At 43.8% G+C, this 22,567-nt stretch overlaps 1 protein-coding gene across 2 annotated transcripts in view; it reads right to left on the reverse strand.

The window, feature by feature from the left end:
* Positions 1 to 22,567, reverse strand: part of LOC138260928 (protein bicaudal D homolog 2-like) — an 82,172-nt gene that overhangs the window by 54,981 nt on the left and 4,624 nt on the right. For both annotated transcript variants that reach the window (XM_069209453.1, XM_069209454.1), the window contains exons 3-6: positions 15,895 to 16,107; positions 14,224 to 14,376; positions 12,692 to 13,108; positions 3,354 to 4,322 (exon numbers count right to left, since the gene is read on the reverse strand). In XM_069209453.1, the coding sequence (XP_069065554.1) occupies positions 3,354 to 4,322; positions 12,692 to 13,108; positions 14,224 to 14,376; positions 15,895 to 16,107 (1,752 nt within the window). The remainder of the gene's footprint in view (positions 1 to 3,353; positions 4,323 to 12,691; positions 13,109 to 14,223; positions 14,377 to 15,894; positions 16,108 to 22,567) is intronic.

The raw sequence follows: 22,567 nt of genomic DNA on the forward strand, positions 1-22,567 counted from the left end.
CCAAAAAAATTGTACACCTTGTAACAGCCAAAGAGCACCTTTGCAGTGGGGCAATTAGCCAGATATTCAAGATAGCTGAAGTTAGGAACTTTTTCATAAGAATGAGGCTAGCCATTTCAAAATAGTAGCATTTGCTGCTTTGTTGCATAGGATGAGACCAACATAGGTGGTATAAAGATGATCAAACCTTAGTTTTTTTCTCCAGAAGAATGACCACCTTTCTAAGTTTAAGCAGAAAATTCAAGGAGAGCAGTTTAAGCCGCAAAAATAGGATGAGCCTCGATGAAAACTATAAACAGTTATTTTGTGACAGAATGAAATTAAACGCAATCAAGATCTTGATGGAAAAGCAAACACCGATTTTTTTTTTTCTCCCTTTTTAAAGGAGGGCCCGAAGCTCCAAGTTTCTACTCAAGAAGAAAATTGCATATCCAAACGTTTCTTTGTGACAAGATTTATACCATAAGATGCTACAGTTTTGGATGTATCAACCAAGGAAAGATTTCGGTGGGGAGCAAATCTTAAATTGCAAGATACAAGTGTTGAATGCAATCAAAGTTTTAAATGTCCCCAGAGCTATTGGATTGGGCAATGACAGGAAAAACGTGATGTTTGCAGCAGTCAACTAGGGAGGTTGGAGGAAAAAACCTTGCAATGGTATTCTCAACATCCACTGGTCTTGTGTGTGAAAGACCATAGTGTGAAAAGGGGAGTGTCAACCTACCCCTGAAGACCGTGATAAAAGGCAATTATGCTTATGTGGCAGTGAAAAATTGCAGTGTATGCAGTAGATGTGACTTTGTGGGCTCAATTTTCGATTTCTAGAAGAGGCGTTTGTGGCAGAGAATTCCCTCCCTTTAGAAGTTGTCCGCTGTTAAGAGGTAGTCATAAGCTTTCATGAGTCTTCAAAACCTTTATTACCAAAGTTAATGTAATTCAGTCACTATACCCATTTCATTTTTTCAAGGACCTCAGGAAAGAGGAAAATTTATTTTATCATCAAATAGCAAATCCATGACACTGCTCTGTTGGTCCTGCGTGAATTGACAAAATCCCGAGCTGTGCATTTCAGAGTGTAGGCTGCAGCCGCATCCTTCATTTACTTTCAGTCTCTGCTTGAAGAAACCGAGGGAGCAGAGGACGAGAAGCCAGTCATATACCCACATGCAATGCTGCTATAACAGCTTACTGAGCCCAAAAGTGTTCAGCCCAATAGAAAGGGGACAACCTTTGGAGTGAAACAATACAGAATAAGTTGTGTCTAAAGTGCCAGAAACTGCCTATTTCAAATATAATCCTGTGCAGGTAAATATGGACTTATAAAAGTACAGATAAGATTATTTTTATAGCTAGAAAAGGTTTGGATTGATCTTACTTAGGGAGCAAGCATAGACAGCAGAAGCAGCAGGCAGGTTTAAGGACTGAAGCGAGGGAGAAACCAATCCAGCACTTTTACAATATTAAACATTGCTGTAGGGAATCTTTTTTGTTGGATGTGTCTTGCATTGATCATCTTACCACTTCAGATTCTTAAACAGATTATAACCACTGCTGCTATTTGGGTAGTCCGTACTGGTGCATGCAAGGGTTTCTGTGTCGGGGGGGAGGATTGGTTGTGTCAGGCTGTGCAGTTTAGTCTGGTCTTGAGTGGTTTGGCTAAAACATGTACCTTCAGGCAAAATAGATTTTGGCAGCCCTTACTATTAGGCCATGCTGGTGCTGTCAAAGAATCATGGCGCAGTCTCCCATTCACTTGCCTACTTGGACAGGAAGGAAGGGGGAATTGGAGAAGTAGTTAACTCTCAGTTTAGTGTTTCACATTGAACACGCTAGACATTAGTTACAGGCTGAACAGGAGGCAAAGGAATAATTTAAGCAAATGAACACTCTCTAGAACCAATTTGATCTTGTGAAGAAGCAAGTGACAGAATTTAAGAAAACCCTTGAGGAAGATAGAAGAATTTCTCCAGTGAGAGGAATATTTAGGACTCAAAATATGGCCATGATCCATTCCCCCAGGGTGTGGTGGAGAAGGAAAACTCTTGAGAATGTGACAATATTTATCTGTGCCACTGATTTGAATTCCAGCATTGAGCGACAGTTATCCAAGCGTGTACACCCAGGAACAACATTTGAAGTTTGCTTGAAATAAATATTCTGATCCAGGACGGAAAACCAGTGATGGTACTGAAGTGCATTGCTCACCTGTTAATGTCTTTTGTGTGGCCTCATTCTTGCGCTTTTAATGCATAAAAGCAGCAATGAACGAACGGACTAGCACAGAAGCAATAAACTGAAAAGGCTTCTTTAGGGAGCGTATGACGGCACCACTTTCAGCTCAGCCTCGCTTGAACCAGGGCACTAGTAAAAGAAGTGAAACATCAACCTCCACTGAAAGGTTTAATATAGGGTCCACCAGCCTTCCTACTGATTTTCCTTAGAGTACTCACAAACGCCTGTCAGTGGTGCACCCAGGCAGCAGCACTCCACTGCAGATTCTCTTACGGCAATAACCCATAGCCTTGCGACTGCGAGGTATGTGAAGTCAAATGCGGCTTACCTCCCGGTTGGATGGTTGAAGCCCCATGTATTGGTACAGACAAGCAATGATGAAGAGTACTGAATCACAATAGCTAAATGCAATAGATGACAACATGTTACCAAGACACACTCATGTAGTACTGGTTTTACAATGGACAGCCTGAAGTCTTACCCACAGTGGTGCAGGAGAGTGAGAAAAGAAAGATTAAACAGAATAGATCTTGCACATAGTATAGTATGTAATGTGCCAGTGCAGAAGCGCATGCCTGCTTAGCACTCGCTAAAAGGACCTCTGCTCATCAGTGAACACTTCCTATGATTTTTGTAATACCAATTATGGCTTACAGAAAGTTAAGAGGAAGGATTATCAAGCTAATCTGCACTTGGTTCCTGGAACCTTCAATCAATCAATCAATCAATGCACTACTTGTTTAGGACAATTATTACACCATCATGCATCGTTTGGGGGTGGGGGAGGGAGCAAACATTGTCCCTGCATACACACAAGAAGAACTAGTAGCTGCCCCAGAAACATGATTTTAAAATAAAAGTAAAAACAAGGGGGAGAAAAAAAAAAAAAAAAAAGGAAGAGTTAAAGGAGTAAAGAACAACTCCTCCACCGAGGGACCCATTTCAGTCAATTCATGCATAAAGAAAACACCACCTTTAACTCCAACGGAATATTAGTAGTGGTTAAATTTATTACAAAAAGGTAGCAAAAAGTACAAAACTGTAAGCTTTTAAAAAAATTGCATGGAGCTTTAAAAAACAAAGAGCACAAAACCAGGAGCCCTAACTATAACAAAGAGTACCTGTTTATTGGCCTTCAAAACAGTCCTCAAAGTGGCGATTTGCTCCCGCTTGGTGCTCAGGAGGGACTTCAGCTTCATTATCTCCTCCACCAAAGCTTCCTTGTCCTTTTCCAGCTCTGAGGCCAAGCTGCCTGCTGAGGTATGGTGCCAGGACAGTGCAAGGGCACCCTGAAGGTGACGGATCTGATCCTTCACAATGGCCACAAGATGTGTGAGGTTCATGGGCTCTTTGGCATAATCACCGCACTCAGACCCCAGGGGGGAGCTCTGGCTGCCCATAGGAGACTGATCACCACTGCCACTAGTGTCCAACACCTCTGGCTCAGCGTTCAAGAGCAGTTTTCCAAAGATATCAGAGGACTTCCTTTTCCGAATTTGTAATTTTGACCCCCGCCCTTCCTTGTAATAGTCCAGCATGACACGGTTAGGGGTGAGGTTGTTACACATGCAGATGTGGTGGTAGAGATTGGCCAGTTCTTCTGTGAAAAACATTAGCTCCTCCTGAGCCATGACAAGTTTACCTTGAAAGTCTAAGGCCAATTTCCTTGAAGCCCTCAACTCGTCCTCCAACTCAGTAAGGATTTCTTGGTCGCTCCTGCCAGACTTTATGTAGAATTTGATTTTCTCTGCCAATTCTTGAGAGTCTGCCTCCCACTCCTTTTTTTCATCATTGTATTTGGCTTCAAAATCTTGATACTTCTGCCGCAGTTCATGAAGTTCTTTTGTCAACTGAGCTATTTCAACATCATCATACTTATCCCCAGACTGCCCAGTCCCTTTCTGGGTGCCTGCATCATCCATGCCACACATCCTCATCGGACTCCGCTCTTGAATTTTTTTCAGGGCCCTTACTTCATCTGTTAGCTGGATGTTTTGTACCTTTTGTTCAGATAGAGCTTCCTTTGTGATGTCAAGCTGCCGCTGTAGCTCTTGCATGCTGTTTACTAAGGAAGACTTCTCACGATCAACCTACAAAATAAAAATCAAAGAGTTACCAAGTGTTGTGTGGACTACTGGAGCCAGCACACATTGACACCGAATATCAGCTAACCACGATTGCCTTTTGGATCGATGAAACTCAAATTATCCTCAAAAGCACACCAAGAAAACATTAGGCTAACAGAACAAAAAAAACACGCAGAGCAAACACCAGCCACTCGTGTTGTGGTCATTCGCGTGGTTCCTCTGCACACATGCTACATTTATGCCATGAACAGTGTGTAATTAGGCGACATGGCATAATTTCATGCAATGTGAAATTACAGATTATGCTGGTGCCATGAAATTTTACCCAGGCTTACTTTTAAGCTTCTAGGCAGCGATCCCATTCACAAAAGTCCAGATTTGGCAGCCAGTTTATTTTAGGTCTCTCCTACCAGATACCTCATGCCGTCCGTTTGAAAAAAGTTACTTCTTGTCGGGTTGCAGTGGGCGTAGAGCCCGCCCGCTGCTTACCAATGGTTGGCTTTACTGTCACTCTCATATGCTTTGTTAGTTTGTGTGGGCTTTACTTTCTCTTCTTGTGTTAGTCCCTCTCCCAGTGCATGGCAAAATTACTTACATCCACCCACTGCTCTCTGCATTATTTTTTCATTTTGGTTAACCACCGCACAAGAGTGCACTTGTTTTCCTGCAGTCTCACGTACATCTTTCACAATTGGCTGCACACCATGATGCTTCACCCTACCCTTCTGTGATGCGCTTGCCCTTTTTAGGCTTCTCCCATACAGCTTCAAGTTGCTCTCCGTCATACGTCCTGCACTTCTTCCGAAGTCTTGCGTTTTGTTTCAGCCACCCACCATTGACAGGTATTGCTTCCCCCAACCCATGCCTTCCATGTTCCCAACCCCCTACTAATGCACTCTGTATTGCTTCCCTTCCACCACAATCCTGTGCTGCTTTCCCAGCTAGCAAATATATAAATTAATTGAATTTAAAAAAGCCTAATTTCTAACTTTGATCTGTAAAAATAAAGCTCCAGTGACTTTTATAGGCACGTGCGGGCTACTAAACAACATGGCCAGCTACGCCAAAGCCCACCTCCCCCCTTTTTTGTTGTTGTACCTCTTTAGCCATGCTGCGTAGCATAAGGGATGCGTAAATCATTGCTAAACTCCACTGGTAGAGCCATAGTACCCAAATGGGAGACCTACCCTACTGGCTTTGCCAATGCTATTTCCCCGTCCCTCCCCCAGACTAGTCAAACGCTTAAGAGGTACCATTTTGCTTCCATAGAGTTCTCATTTTCCTGACAACAATCAATACCTTTCCTTTTGGAAAGTGAATCTTGTTTATTTGCTGCTTTTTTTTTTTTTTTTTTAAATCAGACATCATACAATTTATTATGTGTATAGGCTCGTCGTTCAATGTATTCTGTGCCCTTCTAACAGCCACACTGCTGAGGTATGATTAATATACCAGGAGATATATAGGAAGCCACAAAAAGGTATATGGAGGGACCTGCTACAGAGGTAAAGAGACCAAGGTTAAAGAGAAGGATTCCCCTACCCCAGCCCCCACACTACACCTGGGCAGAAGGTTTGTCTGTCCCCCCCCACCCTCTGCAGCACCTCACCGAGAACAGGCACCTACGGTGGATTACTCGTAGTAAGACTGCAGCGACAGGGTGCGGGGTAGACACTTTACCGCAGGAGAACACTTCCAAGAGAGAAAGTTCACTCACTTACCACTGAAGGCTGCACTAAGGTCTATTCACCTCATAGAATGGTGACATGAACAGAATGGAGCCCTCAATCTCACGTGACAGTAGTCCGTCACTACAGATACACGAGGTTCCAGGCACAGACTAATCAATTTTTTTTGCCTAGTACATTTTTGTATAGTACAATTCACACCCAAGGGTGCAAAATAGACGTAAAGGAATGGTCATTTTAAAACAAAAAAAAAATTATTATTTTTTTTTACATCTCACTGATCTTCCGCCTCGCTAAAACTACACTGTAGCAAGACATGTTCATCAGTATTAAGATTATTGGAGGGGCTGACAAGGGTGGAAGGGTCAAAATTTAAGATCTGCAGTTACTCAAGTCAAAGGAAGAAATCCTATCTGCCTAGTTTTACTCATATACAAACCTTATCATCCAATTTGTAGATGCAGTGAAACTCTTTTACAGATACAGTTTATTGAATACCCAAAGCAAAGGGGTGCTCAAAGGCATTGTGGATGTAACGGACGCAGTAAAATAATTTTGTTTTACATAATTAATAACACTTAGTGCACTTTCCCCTACCGGGTCGGAAGGTTCCTTTAAGAAAGCATGGCACAGGAAAGTATTCAGACAATTAACTGCGATTTCATGCATAGTTTTGACACTGGAAATGCAGCACGAGGGATATGAGATTCCATTTTAACGATATGGTGGTCAACCTTACAGAATGTGTAATAATGATTGTGGTCTGTAATCCCACACCAGGCAGAGGCAATAGGCCAGAAGGGCTTACACTCACCAAGGAGTGGCAGAACTTCAGACTGTGCTCGAGGATCTCCAACACTACAGCTTTAACTAGAAAACTCTTGGTACAGGACTAGTGTAGCTGAAGCCCAACAATGGTGGCAGGAGAGTCCAAATGAACTGAGCAGGCAGGGGTACGGAGACTCCAAATCTGATCTAAGGAACGGCCCTCTTTGTGAGACAGCCAAGTGAATGAAATGGAAACAGCACACCAAACTGAAGTGCCCTGGATGTTCACGTGAGAAGCAGAAAACAATAGGAGGGCAGATGGCATGTGACAGTAACCGGCAGAGACAAGCAGGTATTGGAATAAGGCAAAGAAGACAAAAACACAGCAAGGTGCTTTACTATCATCTTACAGAGGAATGTGGTTTAAGACATTTTTTGTGGGGGCGGAAGATTTAAAAAAACTCACAGCACCATGCCTCGAGTGAGCAGGTGGAGAAATGAGGAATTTCCTTTTATTGTCCCCTTATAAACAAAGGCAAAAAAGATTAAACGAAGTGAGCTGCCAAGAGGAAGAGGATGGTCCCTTTAGCAGGTTTCTGTGAGAGTGTGCACAGGATACGGTACATAAGAAGTCCTGTTAAAAGTAATATACACAAAAAGGTATCCTCACCCACTGCCCTATATCAGGCATACTTAATTACTTGCAGTCTGCTCAAGAAATTTGATTGTTTCTTTTGTAAGACCCTCACACACCCTATTGGTGTCATCATCGGGCCTCGCCCTGGTCCCCAAAAACCAGGACGGGGCTCAAACTTATTGCAGGGAGCACTTTGAATAATAATTAGCAGCCAGGGTCTTAGAAAATAAAGATACATTAAGCAACCTAGGTTTTCCCTTTATTAATGTTTGCTTAGGTAATGTTAAAAACTAGAAGATAAAAGATGGGGGTAATGGCCCCATTACCCTAAACACTTGTTAAAAGTAAGTCTGGCAGAATGTGATGGAACATCACAGGAAGAAGTACTGAACAGGAATGGCAAAGGGACATTTTGGAGGACAGAAAATTGCATCTCCAAAAGACAGTATTATAAGCCTCTTGGTTAGGGATTAATTCTCTGCCGGGTACAGTTCCCTCCCCCCCCCCCCCAATCAAACAGATATGGGCATATGCAACTATCTGCCAACATGTTTTCCAAGGCGCTGTCTGATATTCCAATCTTGCAACAGGATTTCAAAAGATATTTATCCTCCAGTGACCTCTTCTTCGTTCTCTTTGTAGCTCTGGTCCTTTACCATCCCAAAGAGCTCTATTTTTAATGCACAATCACTTCTCTCCACTCGGCTACATGTCATCCCTTCTCAGCTGGTCTTAAATCACATTGCTGATTCTGCTTCATACTCCTCCAAGTACTTCAGACATTGCTACTTCTTTCATCTCAATATTGTTACCTTGTTCTACCTTCTCTCCTACTTACTCCAACACCTCTTCCGTTACATTTATAACTAATGGTCCATCTCACCTCGCTGAAGCCATTACCCAGTTCACTTTGGCCAATGCTAATCATCCCTACTTTAGATATGCCCATTACATTTTCTACTCCTTCAACTTCCACCGCTCTTCAAGCAGGCTTACGGCTGATTTAAACAAGATACTATCCTCCCCATTTCTCTTCCTGACCATGAACTACTGTCCCATTTCTTTTCTTCTTAAATGTGTTGAGATGCCCTGTCAGACTCAAATCTTTTCTTCCATCTGGTGTACTGATTCTCAAGCAATAGCTTGGCACCCGACAAATGTATCTTCCTTTCTCAACCACCCCTGTATGGTGGACAATGGTTCTCACTCAGTCACTCACTTTTATAACTCTGGTACAGCATTTCAATGGGGTGCCTTATGTTGGCCTTAGGCAGGGGATAATGCAGATTCCTGGCTGCATCCTGGTGTTTCCAGGGCTCAGACTGTGGTCCTCTCCTTTTCATCTTCACCATCTCGAACTGCCTCAGAGTTGTTCCTTTCGGACTTCTGCTCATACTTTGTGGAGAACATTAGACCTGTCCATTATCACCACTGATTCCTTACTTATCTCGGTTTCCTGCTGTCTGTCTCTACAATCTAGGTAGTCAAGCAATTGCCACCCTCAAAACACTTCTTAAAACCAACTTTTTTTTTCTGGCTTCTTCCCCTTGGCCACACACTCTCCTATAGCTTAGTCCCCTGCTTCTCTCAGTCAGTTGTCTTTAGCTCATTACTAGGGACGTATGACTATTTGTTCCTTCACTTCTATTCCCTTATTCAACTCTACAAACAAACATGCCCTTTCCCGCTACAAAGATTCTTTCCTCAATTCTCATTTTACAAGGACTTATGCTTTTCTAACACCTTTCCTCTCCCCAACGTAACTTTCTTTTTTTTTTCACCATGTTAGTTTCTTCTGTTCTTACACCCCTCCACAAGCTCACATCTGCCCTTACATACATGTGTGTTCATATCCTCACCGACATCTTGTTGCACATTAGAATACCCCTTTTGCAATGACTAATTTGTCTCCACGTTCCTGCTTTCTTTCTTCTAGTCCCACCAGCGCCATTTCCGTTCATTACTACTACCTGCCAAAAACAGAAAGCCTTCCACTGCCCATCCATACTGCCCCCATTTTACAACGATCAGCTCTCTAACAAATGACCATCTCTCCTCACTGGGTTATTCTTGGCAACTGTTTTGAGGCTCTGGCTATTGCTTAATCTGTATGATCTGGTCTGTACAGCACTTTTCAAAGCACTATAAAACCGAACGCTGCTGAAGGAAGAAGAGAGGAAAATGGGAAAACTGAGGAAAAACAGGGTGCGACAGGGAAGGATTGTGAGAAAAGTAGGGAAAAGTTTTAATAGGGTAGATGAAATGAGTAGATTGTGACTTTTTCCAAAATCCAGCTTGAAGTTAATTAAAAAACAATTATACAGATTTCACTTCAACGATAGTCTTGCTTTAGACTTTCTTTTTTTAAATCAAATTTACACGGCTCCTAAAAATTTGGGTTGGTGCCTACAGTTTCTGGTTTGGGAGACAGTGACTGGTTGCCCCCCCCCCCCCCCCCCCAAAAACAAAAAACAAAACAAAAACAAAACACACACCACACAACAAAGCACGTCTCACCCCGGCCTTTGAGGAATCACCAGGGTTCGCCATCGAGCTGTTCCCAGGGTGGTTCTCCTATTGGTCCTAAAGTTTGCCGGCTGATGCTAAGTTCCAGATCCGCAGGATGTGTTGCCCCTTTTTCTTTCCGACCAATAGCACAAGTGCATAAAGTATTACTGAATCAGGAAGGGGACACAAATGAGCTAACACACAAGGTCTTCTCACTGTTACCAACCACAAGAGCCATCCAACCACTTCAGCGACGTGTCAGTCAAGAAAAGAAACCACAGCAGCTTTTGCACACAGAATGTATTTGTAACAGGTGCCATGCTATAACCAGTGCAAGTTTCCACTAGACATTCATGAACAGATGGATTTGATGTAACAGGAGCTGCTGTCCTCCATCGTAATAGACCGGGCTGCTTCACCAGGTCTCCGCAAAGGCCCAGTCTACTTTGGACAGAGAGTCATCTGGCTACTTAACTCTACCCCACCCTCCAACGTGAAAAGAGCAAAACGTGCCACTATTTTAGAGGCAGCACCAGCAGGCTTACCGCCTCAGATGCAAGTGTGCACCGACTACCCAAAAAACGAACATTACCCCATCCTGTGAACACTACAGTGGCCCTTGAATACTGCCCCAAACAGTGCATTGTCCACTCCCTGCCACTGACAATGCTTAGCTTCCTAAGTTCACTCATGCTTTTACCAATTTTACAAATCAAATGAGAGAATAAATATATAAGAAAAACAACTAAATTCATCCTAACCAAACAATTCATTGATGCAATATTAGGTTCACACAATTGGTTATTTTCCAAAACACCATGTGATGGTAACACCCCCGTCCTCATGCATCCCCATGAAACAGTATGTTTGTTAACAGCACCCGTCAAAAGCAGCCCGTTCAGTAACACTTGCACCCAAACTGTCTCCTGGGGCCTACAGGCACAGTCTAATGACAGGTCCCTTGACCAATGATGCCCTCAGAACATCTCTTTACTACCGCCAGGCACCAGATTCAAAGGTAGAACAGGTCAAATTCTTACCAATGGAAAGTCAGAGATTCCACAGTATTACAGGACACAGCTGCCTACCTCAAGAGGCTGCATCCCATAAAGACGCTTGGTTTCAAAGGACTCCAGCATCCTGTAGGTTCTGAGGAAAAGGATGACTGAGCAGAGGGAAAGAGTGGTGGCCATAGACCTTGGCTCTCAGCCGCAAGCATGTCTGGCACCACTCGGCACACATCATTCTAGACAGGGAAGCGACAACTTAAGAGAAGGGGCAATGTGTGCACCAACTGGCTACTTGGGATAAAGTCTCCATTCCTGGCACATTTCTATCTCCAAACATGGCAGCACACTGGTGGGAATGTGACTATGGACACTAAACCTGGCAATTAGGAAAGCAATACATGAGTGACAACTGTAACAAGGGAAACATGTGCCAATATGAAAACTGACGTTTCCCCCTTCTGTAACCAACTGAAACCAAACACTGCCTCTATTTTAAGCAAGGTTTTCAGGTTCCCTTTTTCATGCCAATGTTGCTGAGTTAAACTTCAAAATCTCGCCATCATAAGTGTGCACGGAGATAAACTTGCTGCTTTCTTTTGAACACATGCCAGGAGAGATCCAGTTTTTTTTTCCCGATGTACATTTAAGGCACTTTATCAATAATGAAGTAAAAATAGGAGCCTGCGATCCAGAAATGTAAAAAGTAAATATATAAAAATAACAGATTTACCCGTTTAAAGGGATATGACTGCAAGTGAAATAGCAGCTGAAAGGTGAAAAGCCACGCACGCCGAGCAATCCCAAAAATCCAGACTCTGGAATCTGTGACTCCAGCTAAGGCAGGGGTGTCCATTTAAAAGGAGAACTGCTCCATGCCAACTTTACAAGACATCGCAACATAATTTCTTATACACTGGACCCATTTTGCATTTATACTGCCAATGTGGCAGACTTGGCGCTCCCTGAATCTTCGTAGGGCTCCAAAGCATGAGAGCACCTACCAAGCTAAAGAAGAGCTGGTAACAGCAATAAAAAAGCTGCACTCCTGGATAAGGGACCCGCTGTCCGTCACATATCGGAGATCACTGCTGAAAATTCCATAACAGGATTCAATGAAGGGGAAGTTGAGCCAGAAAGAGCCTGGTAGTGGTGCAGACATTAAAAAAGGGAGGTTTAGATCCAGCCCTCACCACGCTTAGCTGCAAAGCTTGAGACTAGCCAATTCAGCTCATCACGGGTAACGACCCAATGTACCAGGCGATTCCAGTTAGGAAAATGAAGAGAGCTTGCAAGCAGTGCCATAAACACCATAGTGCTCCCTTTGTTACCCCTCCCTTTAGTGACGCTTCATTTTACAGTACATAGCTTTTTTCCTAAATAAAGGGTAGTGTTTCACATGCAATCAGTTAGGTTCAGGACCATGCACAGCACATCGCATACCTAGTAACATTTTCATTGGTGAAGAGCAGTCACCAATCAATTTGACAAGTTGTGCTACTTCCATGCCAAACCTTGGAAACACTGCACATGCCTTTGGGCGGCTCTGACCCATCGCACAACAACCCTGATCAGGATCACTATTACAGACGGTAATGAGGGGGGACGGAAGCTTCCAAAGCACACGGCTAGAGGGTGACGCTGGACTCTGCCACGCAAACAGAGCTTTACAGAACTCATCTCAGCATCTGGGAAGTTCCTGAAGGCCAGACCCGGCTGCCACCTGAGCCTCTCACACACAAGAGAGAAGGTGTGAAGGAATACCTGCATGAGCTGCTGCTTCAGCTTCTGAATCTCCGTCACGCTCAGCTCACTGAAGAGGTCACAAGCCAGGCTGGGTGCAGGCTGATAAATGTCACTGTTCCGGGGAGTGGACATGCAGAAGTCCCCATTGAGCCTCCCAAACCCGCCGTTGTTGTATCCACTGTCCAGCTCGTCCTCGTTGAGCTCATCCAGGTTGACCTGAAAGTTGCCAAGGGAGTCGTAGGCATTGAGGAAGCCTGAGAGCTCCCGTCGCAGCTCGTTCTTCTGCTCCCGCTCGCTCTTCAGGGTCTCCAGGGCCTCCTCCAACTGATGCTCGGAGATCTCTCGCAGCCGCACCAGTTCTGCCACCTGCCCATTTAAAAGCTCGATCTCCTCGTCCCTCTGTTTCAACTCGTGCTTCACACCTTCAAACTCCACCTGGAAACACAAGTATGACGGTCAGGTCAGAAAAAGCTAAATACAAATGTTGCAACAAGCTGCAATTACTCTAAACCATAATTAGAGGTATTCAGAAGTCTCTTCAAAATAAGCCCTGTCAAAACCAATAGGTCTCTCCTATGGGTGAAACACTGGCTGTGTCAAGATGAAGAAATAAAAATAAATAAACCCTCAATTATCCTAGATCTGATCTGAAGTTTGCAGCGTTGGCCCTGGATGAAGACAGCACCAAAAAGGCCACACAGAGCAGGGAGCGCAGCAACATCTGCATCTTTCCTTGAAACCACTCAGGGCATCTTCTGGGTACTTTTTTCTGGTGGGATGGCAAAGAATGGGGAGGAGCGGAACTGACAAGCAACAGAGAAGGGGAAGAGTAAAAAAAAAAAAAAAAAAAAAAAAAAAAAAGCACATCAAGCAGTGGAACTGGGCAACGGAAGCATTACTTCAGCCATACTCAAAGGCAGGGACAAACACACAAAGAAGTGAAATTAGGACTCACCGAGCATGGAAAAGCAAGGAAATTAGTGAAGACAAACAATGGTAAGCAATGTCACGCCTCTAAGGACCCTGTAAGTAAATAGCGTCTTGCGGTTTTAGGTGTGAGGCCTAAAGTATAGGGTGTGGGTTGGGGTCCGCCAGTGCCGTCTCAGCTGAGACCTTAAAAAAAAAAAAAAAAAAAAAAAAAAAAAAAAAAAAAAAAAAAAAAAAAAAAGTAGCTCTTCAAGCAGTTTCCTGTAAGGTCCATGCTGCCTGCAACACTTGCTGAGATACAGTTTCCAACAAATTTGGAAATGTGTGTATATAATTTTTTTTTTTGTTTGTTTTAAGTTTATTCTGCAACAAATGGTTACTTCACTAGATTAGAAAGGACACTGCAAGGAAAGACTGCTCTGCTGAAACGCTTACAGAGCTTGTTGGAAGCTAGAGTGGCTACAGGACCAAAGAACGTCTTATGTTTGCACTCTTTGCACAAACCCGCCCACACAACTCACCAAGTGCGCTAAAGCGCAGACTTCCACAAGCATGCTACAGAACAGCAAGTCTAGAAACTGGGGCAACACGTTCTGGAGGGAGCTGGGCCCTCCATGCAATACCTGGCTCTCCTTCAGGACAGAGACTTGCTTCAGCAAGGAAACATTCTCCTCCTCGAGCTCAGCACAGTCCTGCATTTGCCGCATCTCCCGGATCTTGCACTGTTTGATCTCGGCGCGAAGCTGCGCCTTGTCGGTTTCCAAACTCTTGCACTCCTGGAAGATGGGACAAGAGTGGAAAGAATTATAGGACAAGATCAAACAGGTACATGATGCGCACACTACGCATCACACCCACTCATCTTCATCATTCCGTCAGGCACTGGAGGGATACAAAGCCTGCAAACTTTGTGCTTAGAGTTGGTCACCATCCACAATGTTCTTATACCTCCTAAGCATAGAAAATATTTTATTAATGCATTCTTAACATTGCAGTAATAAGGAGGGGCGCGCTTAAAGCCTTCACAACTTGTTCCCAAGAAGGAACATTCTCTAATACTGTTTCCAGTTAGCATCACTGATTTCTTGCAAGCCTCAGAAGATAAAGACCTCTTGCCTGTCTCACAACAATTTATCTGACATAGGCGATCATACGTTTGCTTAACTTTGTTAGGAAAGCTGCTGGGCCATTTTCAATCTTTAAAATAACTCTTTTTTTTCCTTTTTAAAGTAAAAGTAATGGCCAAAAGCAAGAGCATTTATGTTCACAAAAAGCAGACATTACCATAGTAGTCCCTGCCACTGAAGAGAAATACTTGGTCAGTGGGTTTCTAACTGGCTGAGGGGGGCTGACAGTGGCCCATGCCGTAGTGGGCAGAAGAAAAACCTGAATGACAACAGACCAATGAAGAGGACTGGCTGAAAGCCCCAGGAACACATCATACATATATTTTTGTTAAAATAGGTATCCGCTAACACCAGATTTAAAAAGGAATTACATCAAGCAAGCATTTTATTTCTTTAGAAAGAGAAACTGATGCACATATGAGGAAGAATTTCGGACTTGGAATCAAAAAAGCAGTGTAACCCTTTAAAGCCCGAGGCAACAAAAAAAAAAAAAAAAAAACACACCTGTTGGCATATTGGGGTAAGGGAGAGAGAAGCTACGGCTGTGTATCTCACAAAAAATTTAAAGGGAATGTCTGATAGGGACGGATGTTAAAAGCCTCATCCAAACCTCAAACCTATTAAAATGCATGCTGAAGAATTTTGGCTTGGATAAAAGCGGCTTCTTGATCACTCACCAAGCTGGAGTTATTTCATACTGGAAAGCCAAGCACGCCCTCAACACTACCTTCTGTGTGCACTGCAAGGCTGCACTACCAAGAGCAGTCAGGTTCGCACATTTCCCCTTTGTCCAGAGCAGTCTTCACAAAACACCAACATTCAAAGCTAACCAACCCAGGAGAGTGTACAAGTTGGCTCTTTTACTCAGGTGATTCATTTTGAAAATGTTAAGTTTTAACTAACAGAGGAATTTTTTTTTGGGGTGGTGGTGGGGGGGGGGGGGGGGGGGAGACACCCTTCACTTATGCCTTGATTTGAGTACATAGCCTCTTCTTCACATGCCACAAAATAAGAGCCAACAAAATAGAATACTCGCTCAAGTTTTCCTGGCTTCTAAATTTGAAAGGACAACTGCTCCGGGTGCCCAAGATAAAGGTACATAGGCTCGTGCAGTAACAAACATTTCAATGTCATTGCTGCCCCCACCCTTGACCTAGACTTTGTTACCTTCTTGAGCTCCTGAAGGGCAGAGCTCAGCCCCTCATTCTCAGCTGCAGTGTTGGTCACAAAGGAGCGCATCTGCTTGAGCTCATTCTGTAGGTCTTCTACCTTCTCCTGCAGCTTGGCCTCCTTGACAGAGTTCTCTTTGAGCAGATTCTCCTCACTTCGCTCACGGTCCGCAGCAACCCTCTTATGATTTATTTGGGATTCTGACAAAGCCTAGAAACAGATGTAAGTTAAGAGTGAGCTTGTAAACAGAGAAAAAGCTGATGCAGGTGGTCTGGATTATATCCAAACGGTAACTCTCCACTTCCCTCCCCCACCCCTTAAGAAAGGCAAGTAGGTGTGCAAACTGTTGTGGGGATGAGTGCAGGTTCCAGCCACACCACAGATTTGTTTAAACCGAAGTCAAGCATTGACAAAATGCCAAAAGATAAGGCCTTGGGAAGAGGATGAAAAAAACAAAAACATTATATATATATATATATATATATATACACACACACAACACCCCTTTGGTACCTAAACGTCCCAACAACGTGATTGCATTAAGATTTAAAAGAAAAAATATATATACACATTTTAACAAGACATTCGGTTGTGCTAGACATCGATTTGTAAATGAGACAAGGATAAAGACTTAGCCAAGCACTCACATTGTAGACAGCTGCAATGTTACTGTCACTTACATATGTCACAACAGTGACTTTAACAGGCATTGCCTTTGGCAATAGGTCTGGCTTTGAGAAGCAATTTTGTATTTGTCTTTTTGGAAACATATGGAATAGTCATTAACAGCGAAATACTTGGATGCCCTGGTTTGCAAAATAAATACAAAAACAGTTGTTAAAAACATTTTTTTTTTTTTTTAAACTGAAATTAAAAACAGATTGGTCTACTAGCACTGAAAACAGTTATTTTCCAGCTAGGTGCGCACATGTGCAGGAGGAAATGGCAGACATTCACAGTGAATAGTGAATAAAAACAGTGGCAGAAGTGGTCTGACCAAATGCCAGAGACTGCAGGACATTGTGGATGTAAGAATATGAAGGTCACTTGAACAGAACGATGGATTGATTTTAGAGGGGGGGGTGTAACCCCCTACATAGCTATGTTTACTAGGAGATATATGTAATCTTTCAGGAGCATGATCTAACGGAACATCTGAAGGCAATTCTTGACCAGACCTAAGAGAGGGGAAAGCAAGCACCATTAAATGAGCCTCCTGAAGTGTGGGCCAAATATATAGCAATTGTTCAGCTAAATAAAGATAGTTGAAAAAATAAAGGAAAAAAAAAAAAAACACACGTGACTTGCTTTCTCAGTTACAATAAAGGAACACTCGAGGCGGATGTGAAGCATGGGTAGAAGCTCTGCCACAGGCAGTGAAGGGAGCCAAGGCTTACAGCGGGCGGCTGCTGCACCATGTGGTTGATGAAGCAAAATGTGAAGGACAAGTTAACAGACCAGATGAGGCCCTTCTATGAATGTAGTTTCTGAAACAAGAATCTGGCTAGACACCTGAAGCAGTATCCAGAGCCTGACCTGAGGAGGCTCTGGTAGGCATGGTCTCCCAGTCTATGGCATCACAAAACCAAACATCACAGCTATGCACATGTAGTTCAACAGGAGGTACCGAAAATTTTTTTTTTAATAATAATGAATAAATAAAAAAAAATATCACTTTTGGACAAAGGCTAGACACGATATTTTTGGGGAATCCCAGAAGAGATGAAAGTGCTCTAAATTTGAAAGCCCGCTGCATATGGACAGGCTTGAGGGTGCCTAGATGCAACAAGGCCTGGAAGAAGCGTTGCATTATGCGTTTTCCAGAAAGATCGTGCAAAAAAATGTTAATCTTTCACAGAGCAAAGAATGTGGGCTTGGTACGCAACAGTCCACAAGCACAGAGCTGGATACAGAGCACTCCTCTCCACAGCTGCCAAGAGGTTACATGTTATTTTAAGCACACGGCATGCCTGGCTCGCTGCTGCACAAGATGCAATTAGTGCACACTGTGGCAGCACGAAGTGTGGCATGGGTAATCTCTTAATCCTCCTTCCTGGAAAAGGACAGTAATCTGCAGCCTGAGCTCCTCGGGCCTTTTAATACCATCACTTCGGACCAACGGTCCTGTTTATCATAAACCGCCACAGCGGGCAGAGGCCTGCACCTTGAAGCGAGCCACATCACTTATGAAGCTCAACACTGCAGGACCAAATGCGACTCTAGTAGGGTTTATTATTATATATATATATACATTTTAAAAAATAAATTTATAGATGTCTGCCCGCTGAAGCCCTGTTTCAGGGTCTCCCGACCACAAAGCAGCCCAGCGAGAGCGGACAGAAACCCCTTCATTGCCCAAGTGTGAAAGGGACAGGTTATGGTCCGGACCACTGGAATTATGAGGCAGTAGAGGGCCAAATTACGTAGCAGGGCTGAGTAAATTATGCGGAAAGAAAAGGCAAATTATGCAACATAATCCTGCACATTTTGTGCTAGTATTATTTCACTATCATTTTTAAACTTGGTATCGCCCTCTGGACATTAGCTGCACCTCACTGGTGCCACTTTAACACCCCAAAATAGCAATAAACGACAGACAGGTGACCAGTCCAGCTTTGCAAAGGGCCTTCCACTGCACAACAAGGTGTCACTACATTGTTAATAACTTTGAACAACTTAAACTAGAAACAATTTTGTTAAAATCTGCAGATTATGTAGCAAAATGATGGATTATGCTGCAAAGCTAGAATAGTTTAAAAAAATAAAAATAATAATAAATAACCCACACAACATCGCCGAAGCTGCACAATTCCAGTGGCCATGGTTTTGGTAAAAGGCTCCTCTCTCACCTGTCAATCAGCTTATGCTTGGGCACTTATATAGCACTCTGAAACAAAGCTTACCTCTTCAACAATCAGACACTTGTGTAATCTTTCCATCCATCCAAAACGAGTGCAGAAGTTTAGCAAGCCATCCGACCCATGTGGAACAAGCATTTGTAATGTACACAGACTTAGATCTGTGAGAGTTAGAGCCATCAGCATTATAAATGACAACGTATTTTACCCATGTGTTTTGGTTTGAAGTGTAGTGGATGTTTGCCAGGTGCCACAGCAACCCTCCCAGGCTTGTCACTTCAGGAGAGAGGATACAACAAGACCATCATATTGGGAGTGTTTTTACCACATTCCTGCAGGCTGGCTGTGATAGCCTAGAGATGCAACCCTTTCTAGTGTGTTCACCTAAATTGTTTATAGCACCAACGATGCACCTTTGTGGCATTAACCCAGAGAATGGGGGGGGGGGGGGGGGGGGATGGCGTCAAAAGTGTTATAAGCAAAGAGGGGGTAGTCATATTTCTGTGTGTTAAACTTTTAATGGGATTATTCCTCTACATTGGCAATACCAGCCTAACTTTTAAATACACTGAATGCATACAAACAATAACAAAAGAGGCAGCTTAACTGCAAATAAATGTGATTTTATTAAGAGTGGCACCTACTTTGCAGCGCTATGGAATGGCAGAACCTGTATTACCAAGCGCTATATATATCTATGCGCACACACACACACACACACACACACACACAATTATTCCCAGACTGCCCCAACACACACCAGACAAAGAACCCTAGTGGAGAGGATGGCGTAAGGGCTAGAGCTTCCGACTTTGGAGCTGGGGGGGGGGGGCTTAGGGGGGGGGGACGGGGGGGGACACAGAGTTTCGGCGATGGCTCAACATCCTGTGATCCCTGTAACAGTGTCAGTCTCCACGGCACTAACAAAACAGCCCCAAGGCGAGACAAACAAAAGCATTTACCAGTGTCATCCATGGATTTTTTAAAGGCATGCCCAGGAACAAATGAAATTGCAGAGATGTGGAATTCCAAATGCCCAACGCCCGGGGCATATTGTTTGGGGTTAAGAGCAACACGTTTTAATGTTTAATTTTGTCCTTGGGACAAGTAGGTCCAACCCCCTGCACCACAAACCCTTTGGCTGCCAGTTTACAGAGAAGGGAATTGTCTGCAGTTGAGGTAATGTGTGTCCATATGTTACTGCTGTTCGAACTTGTATTTATGGTTCATTAATGAAAAGCCTTAATTATTAGGGTGTGCGCTGTAAATGAATAAAACATTTCCTGGTCACACTGGACTACTGACAGTGGTTCCAGTAAGAAGAAAAAGGAGAGAAAAAAAAAAAAGTACTTACATGTTTGAAAAATGTAAACAATATGGGGCTAAGTATAAAGCTCCCAGAATGCGCTCTGATTAGAAGCAAATGTTTGCAGAAGCTTCTAAGCTAATGAGGCTTATTTGCTTTCGATACAAAATGATCGGAAAAGAAATGCAAGTAGGAAAAATAAAAGTTGCTACTATGAAATTTTAGGTGCTGTTGGAAATGGCCCTTTTTGCAGGGTGATCCCTAAACTTTTCGACTTCATCCTCCTGTTTTTTTTCAGGTCTGTTTTTGCTGGTTTGTCTCTGCGTACTTTACCACTGCTAGTCAGTGCAAGAGTGCAAGTGCTCCCTATAGAAATTGTACTGCTGATTGATTCATCCATGATTGGCATATTTGATGTAAATTCGGTTTTCACTGTGAAAGGTCTATCCCTCTCATAGATTAGGGGACTGCCTTTAAATATCCTTAAAGCGCAGATTCCCCTTGCGAGCAGATAAAAAATGTGGAGTTTGGGGGGGGGTCTATGAACCCACAATGTAAAATACATCTTTTATTAAAGTTGGTTTTTAAATTGTTTGAAAATACCACATTTAGAAAGTAGGCATTTTCTTGCTTAATCCATTCTGTGTCTCTGCCTGTTTGTGGATTCCCTGTCTATGTCAGTTTGACAGTTGGGCTGATCACACCTCTTCTCCAAACGTGACACAAGAGGGGGCGGGCGTAGCCTGCATACCCTGATGAGCCATCTGAGCTAGAGGGGAAGGAGGAGTGGTCATTCACACCTGAAAGGACTGTGCCTGCCCTCACACAATGTAGTCTCCGGCCCCCTGGTGTGCATCTGGGGCCTGGCCTGGCCAAGGAAGGATCTTGCAGACACTTGAGACTTTGCTTTGAAGTTTGCCAACTTTACAAGGCAGAACAGGGTATAAGAAGAAGACCTAAACCCCCAGACTTTTAGAATCAAGATGAACCTCTGCCAAGGAGAAGAGCTGAAGGAGGAGTACTGTCCCTTTGCTGGACTGGCCTGCAGTTGCTGCTTCTGTCTGAAAAGAGTGCAAAGGGTGAACTTTGCTGTGGGTCCTACTTGAAAAAGTTCTCCAAGGGATTGGAGTACAGCTTGCCTCCTGCTGGAAGTCTCAGGGACACCGAAGACTTATTTTTCCTCAACCTGCAGCACTGGGAACTGTGTGTTTAGTGCTGTTCAAGAGGAGAAACCACTGTGACGCTGCTAACGAAGCCCTGGCCGCACCATGACCTGCTGCCGCCGCATGGACTCACACTGCCCCACTTCGCACCACAACCCTGGTCTCACCAATGCAGTCAGATGACTTCACTGAGACGCTGCTCGCACCACGACCTGTGGGACCCGCACTCTGGCATTGCCGGCTCACACCACAGCCTGGGCCTCCAAGACAACACCGCTCCTGCTGGCGCAGCTGTCTGCACAGTGGCCGGTGGACACCACATGTGAGGAGCGCAAAGCACAGTCCTGTCCCGCACCGCAGCCCCAGTCCACAGACATCAGCACCATCGACTTTAGTGTCGTCACCAGGCATCCCTGCCTGCACCATGGCCTGGGGACACTGTTTGCGAGTGTCACTTACCACTGCCCCCCCCCGCTGTCTTGGGCCTACCGACGAGAGCACTTCCGCAACAACAACGCTGCTGTTGCCTGCACAGTGACCTGTGGACACCGCACGTTGCACCGCCCTGCTTCACACCACTGCCCTAGTCTCACAGACTTCGCTGGATGCCATCACTGAGCCGCTGTCTGCATGCGCTCCTGACTTCATCAGCCCAGATTCGATCTGCAACGCATGGGACTTCAAGGTGCAAACCAATTGCCAGCTAGAGACCCCATCTCTAACAGGTGCTATTTCCTTGAAGCGTCATTTAGTTAAATGTGTTGATGCATGCTAGTATTTCCGAAAAATATTCCTAATGGAAAAATCAGTGTAACAATTTTCAACAAGATTATGGGAAGCATTGGTTTCGTCTATGTGTGTCTTGTTTTGACATGACTTTTGTAACTGTTTTAGGAGCTGTCAGGCCCTCACCATTGTAAAACATCGGCAAAAAGCAAAAAAAGGTTTTTGGGTCTTTAGAAGTACACACTGCCACCAGTGGTGTAAAAAGCCCCCCCACCCCTCTTAGAGACCCAAATTTTTTAAGAAAGTCACAAAGGTGCACCCTTGGTATATGTCTTTGAATTAGTGGTTTTCATGAATTCACAAGAACTTACAGAAGTAAATCAAGAAATCATACTCCTAGAAAATATTTGTGAACTGTATTGTAGCAAGAGAAAATAAATGCGTGTGTAGATTTGCTCATGTGAAAATCTATTGAGCGTTTACAAGTTCACTTCCCCCCCAACCACTTTTTTTCCCAATCCGGGAAGAACTTCGTACTCCTGACAATGACAGTAGTAATTTCCAAACCTTCTCATTATGGGAAAAGATTAGAGAAGAGCTGGTGGAAAACCTTAAAA

This window comes from Pleurodeles waltl, chromosome 10 (genome assembly GCF_031143425.1).
Source record: "Pleurodeles waltl isolate 20211129_DDA chromosome 10, aPleWal1.hap1.20221129, whole genome shotgun sequence".
Taxonomy (NCBI): Eukaryota; Metazoa; Chordata; class Amphibia; order Caudata; family Salamandridae; genus Pleurodeles; species Pleurodeles waltl.